Source organism: Zalophus californianus, chromosome 2 (genome assembly GCF_009762305.2).
Source record: "Zalophus californianus isolate mZalCal1 chromosome 2, mZalCal1.pri.v2, whole genome shotgun sequence".
In the NCBI taxonomy this organism is placed as follows: domain Eukaryota; kingdom Metazoa; phylum Chordata; class Mammalia; order Carnivora; family Otariidae; genus Zalophus; species Zalophus californianus.
The window spans coordinates 60498226-60510921 of NC_045596.1; the positions used below are offsets into that span (position 1 = coordinate 60498226).

General features: G+C 40.1%; 1 protein-coding gene and 1 non-coding gene across 2 annotated transcripts in view; both read right to left on the reverse strand.

The window, feature by feature from the left end:
- Positions 1-1747: 1747 nt before the first annotated feature.
- LOC113926134 lies at positions 1748-1912 on the reverse strand. Its single transcript, XR_003521207.1, has one exon. It is a non-coding gene; the product is annotated as a U1 spliceosomal RNA (small nuclear RNA).
- Positions 1913-8793: 6881 nt separating this feature from the next.
- The window catches only part of PPEF2 (protein phosphatase with EF-hand domain 2), a 35514-nt gene continuing 31611 nt past the window's right edge, over positions 8794-12696 (reverse strand). The window contains exons 14-16 of the mRNA XM_027600094.1: positions 12119-12282; positions 11303-11390; positions 8794-9047 (exon numbers count right to left, since the gene is read on the reverse strand). Of these exons, the coding sequence (XP_027455895.1) occupies positions 8794-9047; positions 11303-11390; positions 12119-12282 (506 nt within the window). The remainder of the gene's footprint in view (positions 9048-11302; positions 11391-12118; positions 12283-12696) is intronic.

Below are 12696 nucleotides of genomic sequence, written 5' to 3' on the forward strand. Positions count from 1 at the left end.
AGCTCCTGTAATTTAGTAGGTACCAGAAGTTTGATCAGATTCTGGTTGGATTTTTTGTTTTTTTTTTTTTCAAAACTCCTTCCTAGGTGCTGGAAGGGTTTTGCCTGAAGGTAGCCATTTTGGAAACAAAACCAACTGTCAAGTCTAGACAGCCTATGCACGTAAATTCATGGCCCAGAAATAAGGAGGGAGCTGCGAGACTGTGCCATGGTGTGCGGTGTGTGAGGATCCCCTTACCAACTCCGGCCGCAGGCTGAGCCCTGCCTCCCCCCGCCCCATGTCCTGGCTTCACCTGTCTGTTCCTGCCTCTCCTTTCCTGATTCAACCACTTGGCGCCAGGACTTCTATGGGACCGGAAGTCAGCGTTTCCCTGAGACCAGATTACAGGCTATTTCTAGCTGATTGATGAGGGATCAACATTTTCTGGCAGTAACTGCTGAGACTCAGAGCATTTGCTCAGGGTGACACCTAGCGGCTTTAAAAGCATAATTTTAAGGCGTAGAGGCCCTTTTTTAGTTTTCAAATATGTATTTTTATTGTATTTTTTCAATTGCAAAACTATCCCATGAGGATTAGAAAACCTCAAAGGATATTGAGTAATAATAATAGCCTTGGTGATAAGATTTGTTTCCAAGATTTCCCTCACAACTTTCCTGGGGCGCTCTGTGAATAAAGACTCATGTGAACTCATACCCCAGGAGTAACCATGGCTAATGGTAATGGTAGAGTATTCTCTTTAATGGTTGCATGGTATTTTGTAGGAGGAGGGGGTGTGTGTGCATAATTTATTTACCGCATCCCTCATTAATAGACTTGGGGTAGATTTAATGTTTTTTTTTCTATTATAAGCAATGTTGCCACAAACATCTCTGTGTGTGTGGCTTTTATACTTTAAGAGTGTTTCTGAAGATAGTCATCTGGCAGTGGAATTATTAGGTCAAAGAGAATGAGCCTTTTTTCACCAATGTACACATTCACCAACAATGTCTGAGGGTGCCTGTTTCCCCACGTGCTCACAAGACCACCATATGATCATTTAAGTAAAAATCTTTGTGTAGTTTTTTTTAATCTTTTTGTTTTTTAAAAAAGGAATTTTTGTTGCCGTGACTGGGTTGAGTTCGGTGTGATCCATTTTTTTTTCAGACCATTAATCTTCCAGAGACATTTCATGCTGAATTTGTAAGCTAGTGGTGGATTCCAATTCAGAAACAAGGATCTTTTTGGCCTTTATTAATATTCACTAACGCAAATGATATTTATGGAGTGCCTAGTGTGTGCCTGGCCAGTTGCCAGCGACACCATGGCGAATAGGACATGAAATCTGCCCTGGGTTCTTAAGGAGCCGGTGGAGACTGGCATGTAAACCAGTCACTGCTGCCAAGTGTGTGAATCAGACTCTACTGGAAGGAACGCAAAGCAAGTTCATGGCCCAGAGAAGCAATTGAGGAGGGGACGGGTCACTGGAAGGCTTCATAGAGGAGAAGGCATTTGAGCGGGGTCTTGAAGAAGAATGAAGCTAGGCCAATGGGGGCATGGGCCATTTAGGATCCAGAAAACACTCTGTGAAATGTAGAGTATAATTGGGGGACCGTAGGGAGATACAAGTGGCTAGAAAGGGTTTGGGAAGCAGCTCAGATTTGAGACTGCAGAAGTGGGCACAGTTTAGATCATAGAGTTTAGACTTCATCTGCAAGGCCAATGTTTCTGAAACTCTGTGGACACTTTTATTTTATTTTATTTATTTTTTTAGGGCAGAGTATGAATGTAGTCCCCCCACTACCACAAATTATGCAGTTGAGTTTCCTACATTTGGGGAAATTGCAGGGGTCAGCACATTCGGAGTGCAACGGATAAGCTTCACCCTGGGAAAACCACCTTCATAATCATGGTATCTCCCTTACCAGTTAAGTATGAACACTTTTTTTTAAAATTTTATTTATTTATTTGAGAGAAAGAGCATGAGCAAGGAGCAGAGGCAGAGGGAGAGGGAGAAGCAGACTCCTCACCGAGCGGGAAGTCCGACTCAGGGCCTGATCCCAGGGCCCTGGGATCATGACCTGAGCCAAAGGCAGACGCTTAATGACTAAGACACCCAGGCAACCCCCCACTATGAACACTTTTATTTTAAAAGAAAACATTACCTCAATACCATAATTGAAAAACCGCTATCATTTGCCATAAATATAAGATACCAGAAAAATCAATTTAGTGAAAAAGAAAGGGAAAAAAACCCAAGTGAGTACATTTGAACTGTTTAAAATTAAGATAAAATGAAATATATTAATGAATCTAATCTGTTTGCAAAAAGAAATGCATGCTTAAAATTATCTTCTTCTGGGAGAAAAAATAAAATGGTTTATAATCAGTCAGTAATAAAGAGGTTCAGCTCTGTATCATTTACTTTAAGACGAAGGTGAGGGTTATGTCAAGATAATTCTGCTTCTGGTTTTGTGTTAATTTGTCCCCAGAATCTCAACACACCTGTGTAGGTATTTAGGGCTACTCTTTGCCTCCTAAAGAGCTGGATCTTGGGGAGTCAGACAGGTGACCTCCCAGATCCCATAGCCAAGACCTGAAGTCCAAATCTTCTGATTTCAGATCTCTTACTAGGCTGATGTTTGACACCAGAGAGAACTTCTTAAACACCTACATCTCTCCCCAAATGGAACTAGGCAGCCTTTAAAACCAGTGACCTCTTCCCTGGAGCGTTCCAGCAGATGCCTGCCAGGAAGTGGTTTTGAGGTTGTACTTACTATCTAAAGTCCCTTATAATTCACAAGACTCTGAGTCTGTAACTGGGAAATATTTCAAAACAATAACCTGGAAATTGAGAACTTTATGCCTTTGTTTTAAAATTAAAATAGAGGGTGCCTGGGTGGCTCAGTCGTTAAGCGTCTGCCTTCAGCTCAGGTCGTGATCCCAGGGTCCTGGGATCGAGTCCCACATCGGGCTCACTGCTCGGCAGGAAGCCTGCTTCTCCCTTTCCCACTCCCCCTACTTGTGTTCGCTCTCTCACTGTCTCTCTCTGTTGAAAAATAAATAAAATCTTTAAAATAAATAAATAAATACATACGTAAAATTAAAATAGAGGAACACCTGGGTGGCTCAGTCGGTGGAGCATCCGACTTCCCCTCAGATCGTGATCCCAGCATCCTGGGATCGGGCCCTGCGTTGGGCTTCCCACTCAGTGGGGAGTCTGCTTCTACCTCTGCCTCTGCCCCTGCTTGTGCTCTCTTTCTCTCTTACATAAATAAATAAAATCTTTAAAAAATACATAAATTAATTAATTAAAATTAAAATACAGATCAAATGTTTGAGTTCTATAGAAATAAATGCTCACATTTAAACCAATGATTGTTAAAGATTTATGAAACATTAATTATACCTGCATGTGTATTCTATGTCCAGCAGCAGGCGTAATTGTTTAATAAATAACAACAAAGCCCCAAAATACTTACGAATTGAAGACATGTCAAAAATCTCAAAACAGAAAAAGACTTTCATGATTATTAGTATATTCTTAGAAAACAATGTTTTTGGGATGTATGAGCACTTCCTAAAATTATCCTTCCATTTGGATTAACAAGGCTAAACTTTAATTCCTTGGATTGTCAATGTTTTGGGTTATTTATGCGATTATCCCAAAAGCTAGTGGCTTAAGACAACAATAACCATTTATTATATTTCATGATCTGTGGGTTAATGAGGCTCAGCTGGGTGATTCTTCTGCTCCATGTGTTATCAGCTGGGGCTGCTATTGGCTGGGTTGGAACACCAGCAAACCTAACTTTGTTCAATTATAGGTGTGTTCCTGGTGGTCTTTGGCTATATGGTGTTGACTGCACAAAACATTTATGGATATGGTTTAAATTACTCATTTCTACTAGCGTTTAAGAACTACCATTTGTCAAATTTTGGTGTAGTATCAAAGAAAACTGTTTGATTACACACAATTATCTGAAAAGGTTATTAAAATACTCCATTCTTTTTCAATTACATATCTGCACGAGGCTGGATTTTTTTTCATATACTTCAGCCAACAAAACACATCACAGCAGATTGCCAGCAGAAGCAGATAGAATAATCCAGCTGTCTTCCAATAAGCCAGACATTGAAGAGATTTTCAAATATGTAAAACAATGCCACCCTTCTTACTATTTTTTTTGTTTTGTGATATATAGTTAATCTTCTTTAAAATATGTTATTTATTATCAATTTCTTGATTTTGATAATTCATTGTAGTGAAGTAAGATGGAGGAGGGTGATGGGAACATGGGATCTCTCTGCATTATTTAACTTCTTATAGTCTATAATTACTTCAAAATAAAAATGTTATTTATGTTGACATTTAATAGATATCTTGTTCTTTTTAAACAATTAATAAGTATCTTAGCTATTTCTCAGTTTCAGTTTCTAATGCAGGAAACATCAACAGATATAACCCATATAAGGAAAGGCTCTTTGGGACCTTCAATAATATTTAACAGTGTAAAAGGATCCTGTGATCAAACGCTTCAAGAATCACTGCTATGTAGGTAATGGAGGAAGTGGAGAGAGTGAGAAATGATATGGCTTAGACTAGGGAGGAGGAAGAAGAAGTTCCATTCTGGATGTGTTTTGAAGGTGGAGTCAACAAGATTTGATGGACTGGATGTGGGAAATGAGTAAAAGAAGTCTTTTGGGTTTTGTGTGGGTTTTTTTTTTTTTTTTTTTTTGCTTGTTTTGCATAAGGAAACTGGTAGGATGAAATTGACATATAATCCGATCATAAGAGGAAAGATTTTGGGGGGCATATAGGAGCTTATTTTGTAAATGTTAAGTTTTGAATGTCCATTAAAGCTCCAAGTGAAGTAGATATGTTTCATCTCTCTTCATCAGTCTGTTAATACTACTTGGGGGTATTTAGCACTTTCCTCATCTTAAATCTAAATTGTTAGGTTTCTGAATTGGCCTCTCATACTTACAGTTAAACCAGTGCAAAAAGTGCTTAGAGTCTTACCAAATAATCACCCTTCACTATTGCAGGGTAAACCAGTTAGCTCAGCAGGACTCAAGCCTGGCTGCACGTCAGAATCACCTGGGGAGCATTTTAAACATTCCAATAGCATGGCCTCAAGAGATTTTGATTTAGTCCATCTGGAGTGAGGCCACAGGCAGCCTATGTTTTAAAAGCTCCCCAGAGGGTGCCTGGGTGGCTCAGTTGGTTGTGACTGCCTTCAGCTCAGGTCATGATCCTGGAGTCCTAGGATGGAATCCCGCATCAGACTCCCCGCTCAGCAGGGAGTCTGCTTCTCCCTCTGACCCTCCCCCCTCTCATGCTCTGTCTCATTCTTTCTCTCTCAAATAAATAAATAAAATCTTTGAAAAAATAAATAAAAGCTCCCCAGATGATTTTAATTAGCAGTTTAAGGCCACATCACTGGATTAAAGGTATGATTTTGCTATTTCTTCCTTGCACAATTTTAAAATTCCTTTTAAATTAAAACTCCCTTGAAACAATTCCCTACCAATTCACTATGCTAATGGAGAAAGGAAATCTTTTCTGAGCCTTGAGTGTGTGCATAGGACTTGCCCACTGCGGGACACAGAGCCAGAAGGCTGTAAGACAGCAAACAGTGAGTGCCCCTGAAGAAGGCAAGATGCTTCCCAGAAAACTGGTTAGAATGAGCAGAACAGCTTGATATGAATCTGTGATTGTGCTATCTACACTCAAGAAAGGACCTCCGGGTTTAGCAATCAACCCACCGAGCTCCACTACAACCAACCGGTTCTGGATCGACAAGCCAAGGACTTGTTTAAACTACCCATCACTTGTGAAGCTTTGTAGCTTTTGCCTTGATAAGCCTCACCCTTGCCTCTGTTTGGAGAGAGATGGTCTTCGTGGGCCATTGCCCAGATGTGAGTAAATCCTCAAAGCTCTATCTCATTGACACTGAGTTATCCTTTTGTTTGTTTTATGAGTTGTTCCTTTTAAGCCTCAGAATATTTGCTTACCTTTATCACAATGAAGTGGGGAATGTAATGAAATGACATGAAAATAACAAGCACTTTATTTGTTGAATTTGAGCTGTTTGCACAAGATGTGTCAGACAGATATAAACATGAATTCAGGGGCGCTTGGGTGGCTCAGTGGTTTAAGCATCTGCCTTCAGCTCGGGTCATGATCTCAAGGTCCTGGGATCGAGCCCCGTGTCACGCTCTGCAGGGAATCTGCTTCTCTCCCTCCGCCCCTCTCCATTGCTGGTGCTCTCTCTGTCTCTCAAATAAATAAATAAAATCTTAAAAAAAAAAAACCCATAAATTCACTAGTATATTTGATCTCTTAGTTACTAATTCAGGCAAGATAAACACATGGGTCATATGTATTCACTAAAATATCTTAACTCTTCTCTGGATTGTACTCACCGAAGGAAATCCAGACTTTTCTAGAGTAGTAGAATAAGAAAATAAAACATTTTCCAAGAAGCAAGTTGTGTTCGTTTTCTATGCTCTGGAGCAAATGACCACAAACTTAGTGGCTTAGAACAACATACATTTATTATCTAATAGTTTTTGTGGGCCAGGAGTCTGGGCATGGCTTTACTACATCCTCAGCTCAAGGTCTCACACACCTGCAGTCAAGGTGTTGGCCAGGCTGCCTTTCCATCTGGAGGCTCAATTACATCTGGAATAATCTGCTTCCAAGCTAAATCAGGTTGTTTGCAAAATGTGTTTCCTTACAGCTGTATGATTGAAGACCCTGGCTTTGTGTAGCCACCCATTGGAAGCCATCTGTAAATCCTACAAGCCACCCAAAGTTCCTTGCCACATGGGTTCCTTCAACATCACCTGTTGCTTTGTCAAGCCAGCTAGGAGCATCTTTTGCTCCAGGCTACTAACAAACATTTTTACATAATGTAATGTAATCACAGGATTAACACCCACCACTTCTGCCGTATTCTGTTGGTTAGAAGCAAGGCACAGGTCCTGCCTGTGTTCCCGGGGAGGCATCACACAAAGGCAAGAACACCAGGAGGCAGGAAATCATTGAGGGCAGGAGGCACTTTAGAGATTGTTTGCCACAGAAGAAAAAGGGCTCGCTCAATGTCAAACCAAACAAGTGATGTAGTCCTGGCCAAACTGGAAAGAACACTGTCTGGAGCAGGGATTACGGGTCCTGGTCCTGGCTGTGTCATTAACTAGATCATTTACCAAGCTAGCTTTCTGGACCTCAACTTCCTTACTTTAAAAATAAAATGAGGTGGGGAGACACTAAGTCAGAAAGGTAGATTAAAACAGCACAGAAATACCAACATTCACCCCTAGCAAAACTTACAGATGATCGCACTCAGAGCTTGTGAGTTCATGGATGTGCTCAGTCCTAAAAAGCAAGCCGCCATTAAAATGTTCACACCTGTGTCAACTTGACCATGGATGCCCAGATTTTTGGTTAGATGTTATTTCTGAGTACACCCAATGAGGTTAACATTTGAATTGGTAGACTGAGTAAAGCAGATTGCCCTCCCTAATGTGGGTGGGCCTCATCCTGTTCCCTGTAGGCCTGGATAGAATAAAAGGCTGAGTAAAAAAGAATTCTCTCTCTCTGCTTGACTTTCTTCTTTGAGCTGAGACATCTGCCTTCTTGCCTTTGGATTCAAGCTCAGACTGTACTTAAACCATCGGCCATCCTGGTACTTAGGCCTGCAGACTTGGATGGGGACCACACCACGATCAGCTCTCCTGGGTCTCCAGCTTGCTGACTGCACCTCTTGGGATTTCGCAGCCTCCATAATCATGTGAGCCAATTCCTTATAGGAAATCTTCTTATAGACTGATAAGGTACTCTGTGACAAAGTAATCCATTCCTGGGATTTTATCTTAAGACAATGTATAATTCCAAAGACTTGTAAAACAAGCTATATGCACAAAGTTATTAACCACGGTGTTATTGATAATAATGAAAAACTAAAAACAATGCACATGTTTCACCCCTGGAGAGTGGCTGAACAAATTACAGTGCGTCCAACTGAAAGAAAATTATGCAGCCATTAAACTAATAATCATGAGGACTATGTAGCAACACAGGAAAGTATTTACAAGTAGATGTGAATTTATTTTTTAAAAAAGCAGAACACTAAATTATATAAAAACTATAGTTATAACAAGAAAAAGTAAATAATGAAAAGAATCCATGTTTGGGTCATGGGATTGCACAATTTTTCATAACTTTCCTTTATCAATAAGATTTTTTTAAAACAATAATTAAGGGCCGCCTGGGTGGCTCAGTCGTTAAGCATCTGCCTTCAGCTCAGGTCATGATCCCGGGGTCCTGGGATCGAGCCCCGCATCGGGCTCCCTGCTTAGCGGGAAGCCTGCTTCTCCCTCTCCCGCTCCCCCTGCTTGTGTTCCCTCTCTTGGTGTCTCTGTCAAATAAATAAATAAAATCTTTAAAAAAAACCCACAATAATTAAAATGTATAAAATGAAAACAATGAGGGGATTGAATTATCAGTGGTTCTTAACTGGGGTAGACTTGAGAATTTAAAATATTTATACCTGGGTCTTACCCTGTGAAACTTCTGAGATGGGGATGGGGTACCTATATATTTAAACACACGTGCGTGCGCGCACGCACACACACACACACACAAACACACACACACACACACACACCCAAAGAGCTGATTCTGACGCACACTGGTAGGCAATTTCTCAGCCTAAAATTCCACAAACCTCTGGAGAATAAGGGAGCTATTCCAGGGACAAGCTCAGTCTTGGATATGAGGCACCATGGGAGCTGGACACCAGGCTGTTCTTAGGGTGTGCCGGGCTTGCTGCAGCCACTGCCCTTAGTGTTTGTGGCCTGGGGGCAATCTGAGGTATCGCCCTCTGTGCAGGATTGCTCCACAAGGCGGAAGGCCTCCAGGAACTCATTGATATCGATGTGGCCATCCTTGTTGAAGTCAATGCTCCGGGCAAGGTCACAGATGCAGTCATCTGTGATGTCAATGTTCATATGAGAGCTGAACAGCTTCCAAGTCTGCCTGAACTCGTCCAGTGAGATGAACCCTTAGCAGAGAGAGAAACTCACATCAGTGAGTCAGTCTAGTTTCCAATGTTCACTTCCTCTGACATTCTTGCAGGGACACCTGTTCCTTACTGTTGAACAAAGATACCCAAGGCCTTGTATCTAGTTTAAACTCCCAAGAGGGTGGCACAAAACCAATGGATCACCAGTGGTTCTCAACTCGGAGCAGTTTTACTTCCCTTCCTCTGGAGACATTTTTGATTGTCATGACCCGGATGGTGGTAAGTGTTACTCGTATCTAGTACATAAATGCCAGGGATGCTGCTAAATATCTTACAATACACAGGATGGACCCCAAAACAAAGAATTATTCAGACCAACATGTCAATAGTGCCACTCCTGAGAAACCATGCATTAAGTCATCCCAAACATATAATTTATTTTGCTTATTAAAAGCCTTTGGACCCATACACCTATGGTCAATTGATTTTTTTTTTTTACAAGGGTTCCAAGACCATTCAATGGGGAAAGAATTGTTTTTTCAACATATGGTAGTAGACAACTGGATATCCTCATGTAAAAGAATGAAGCTAAACCCCCTACCTTGGACTACCAACAAAAATTGACTCAAAATGAATCAAAGGCCTAATTGGAAGAGCTAAAAGTATAAAACTCTTAGAAAAAAAATAGATGTAAATCTCTGTGACCTTGGATTATGTCATGGTTTCTTAGATATGACACCAAAAACACCACCAAAAAAAAAGATAAATTGGACTTTTTTTTAATTAAAAAATTTTGTGCATCAAAGGAAGCTACCAAGAAAGTGAAAAGACAATCTATAAAGTTGGAAAAAAATTTGCAAATCATATATCTGATCGTAGCATAGTATCTAGAATATATAAAGAACTCTCATAACCCAACAACAGAAAGATGAATAACTCAATTAAAAGATGGGCAAAGGATCTGAATCGACATTTCTCCAGAGAATATATAAAAATTTCCAATAAGCACATGAAAAGATGCTCAATATCATTGGTTATTAAGGAAAAGCAAATCAAAACCATGAGATACTGCACACCCAGCAGGAATGGCTATAAAACAGGGTGGGGGTTGCAAGTGTTGGTGAGGATAGGAGGTTAAGGAGAAACTGGAGCCCTCAAACCTTGTCAGTAGGATTGTGAAATGGTATCGGCACTGTAGAAAACAGTTTGGCAGTTCCTCAAAAAGCAAAACATAGTTTTATGATATGATTCAGCAAATGCACTCCTAGGAATACATCCAAGAGAATAAAAAAAACATATGTTCACATAAAAAGTTGTATGCAAATGTTCACAGCGTCATTATGCATAAAAGCCAAAAAGTGGAAGCCATCTAAATGTCTATCAACTGATGAATGGATAAACAAAATGTGGTATATACATCCATACAATGGATATACCAGCTATCAAGAGGAATAAAGAACTAATACATGCTACAATATGGATGAACCGTGAATACACTATGCAAAGTAAAAGAAGCCAGACACCAAAGGCCATAATATTGTAGGATTCCATTTATACAAAATGTCCAGACTAGGCAAATCCTTAGAGACAGATAGCAGATTAAGGGTTGTCAGGGGCTGATGGAGAAGGGACAGGGATAGAGAGTGATTGCTAATGGGTCTGGGTTTCTTTTTAGGGTGATGAAATGTTCTATAATTGGATAGTAGTGATGCTTACACAACCTTGAGAATATACTAAGAACCAGTGAACTGAACGTTTTAAGTGAATAAATTATACGGTATGTGAATTATACCTAAAAATAGGTGGGAAGAGAGTAGTAACATTGAAAAACGGCTTTGGACCATTGGGGGAACAGAGTGAGAGCATACAAGACATCCCTGTACATTTTTTGGTATGTCCTATAAATCTGTATTTATTCCAAAATAAGGAGTTTAAAAAAGAATACTTCGGGAGTGAGATTGTAAAATTCTTTCTGCCCTAGGCACTCCTCATTACTTTATGGCTATTTCTGATACAACTATAAGGGACACCACATCTTCTAATCACAGTTTTCTCTATGAGAAGTTCTCATCCAGTTTGTTTGCATCCTCTGCCCTACCCCTCTTCTATACGGATTGCTCGTAGTGCCCAAATACTTTTCTAGTTTCTGCCATTTATTTATAAGCATAATCATTATTTACTTTGCTCCCGAAGTGCTTGAGTAGAGAGCTAAAATGACCAGGAAGGAGACTGAAAGGTGGGAGGTAAAGTACGTGTTTTGCATCAGAAGTGATAGGCTAGTAGAGTGTCTTTACCTGAATGATCACTGTCTATGATCCTAAAGATGGTCTCCAGGTTGGATCGGTTCCGATACAGTGTTTCCAGCAAACTTGACTGTATATTCTGCAAAAGAAAAGACATGTTCTTTCTATATCTTATGTTTAGGCTTGCCCTAATATATAATTAACCCACAATTGACCCTGACAATAAGATACAGTTGAAACAGACTGAAGAGATTTTATTCCCAACCCCTTCAGCCTACCAAATAATCTAAGGGTTTAAGAAGTACTTATAGACCATGATGAAAATGTTCTAAAACAGACCCTGGTAATGGCTGTACATATCTGTGAATATATGAAAAACCGCTGAATTGTACAGTTTGAATGGATGAATTGTATGGCATGTGAATTATATTGAAATAAAGCCATTTTTAAAAGTACCTAGCCCAAGGCCTCACATACATTATACATTCATTAAGTATTTATTGAATAAATCCTTTTTTTTTTTTTTTTTTTTTTTAGTGAGGGAAGCAGGATGGTGCCAGGGAAGTCAGACAGACCTGGGTTTGAGTCCCAGTTCTACAATTTAGAAGCTCGGTGAGCAGTGCCTCATAGGTATAATGGTGCTGATAATACCATACTCTTGTGGTAGGTATTTTGAGGATAAATTGAGGCAACATATGTAAGTCACTTAACACAAAACCTGACATATAAAAACTCAACAAGTAGTTCCCTTTTCACAACTATCTTCTTTTCTGGGTTCTCAATATCTGACTGTTTCTGATTCAAAGTTCTCCATCGGGAGCTTCATGGGCCCCAGTATGGCTTCATTCAGCATCTTCACACCATTACCTCATGGCTCAATTGTCCTTTGGCCAAGTCCTCCAGCCAGGACTTGTACTCCAACGTGTTATCCATAGAACTGCTCACCAGCTGTGGCCTCAGCATCCGCCAGGGCAGTCCTAGACGCACCACAGACTCCACGGCTTCCGCCCAGTCACTAAGGGAGATGAAACCTACAGCAACGAGATGATTTGTTGACTTGTCACTTATAAGTCCAGTGTCCTGCCCCGCAGTGCAGACTTTTTTGTCCTGACATACTTCTTGCTGTCTGCAGGTAATAGAAATAATGGGCACTGTCATTATTTTTGTGGGTCCAGGTAGAGTTTGCTGGAAACTGGGGTTGCAAGATAAAATACAGGATGCTCAATTAAATAAGAATTTCAGAAAGACCACAAAGTATATGGTCTAAATATTGCATGGGACATAATTATATTTTAAAATTATTTGTTGTCTATCTATAATTCAAATTTAACTAGGCATCCTGTTTTGTTTTTTTTTTAAAGATTTTATTTATTTATTTGACAGAGAGAGACACAGAGAGAGAGGGAACACAAGCAGGGGGGGTGGGAGAGGGAGAAGCAGGCTTC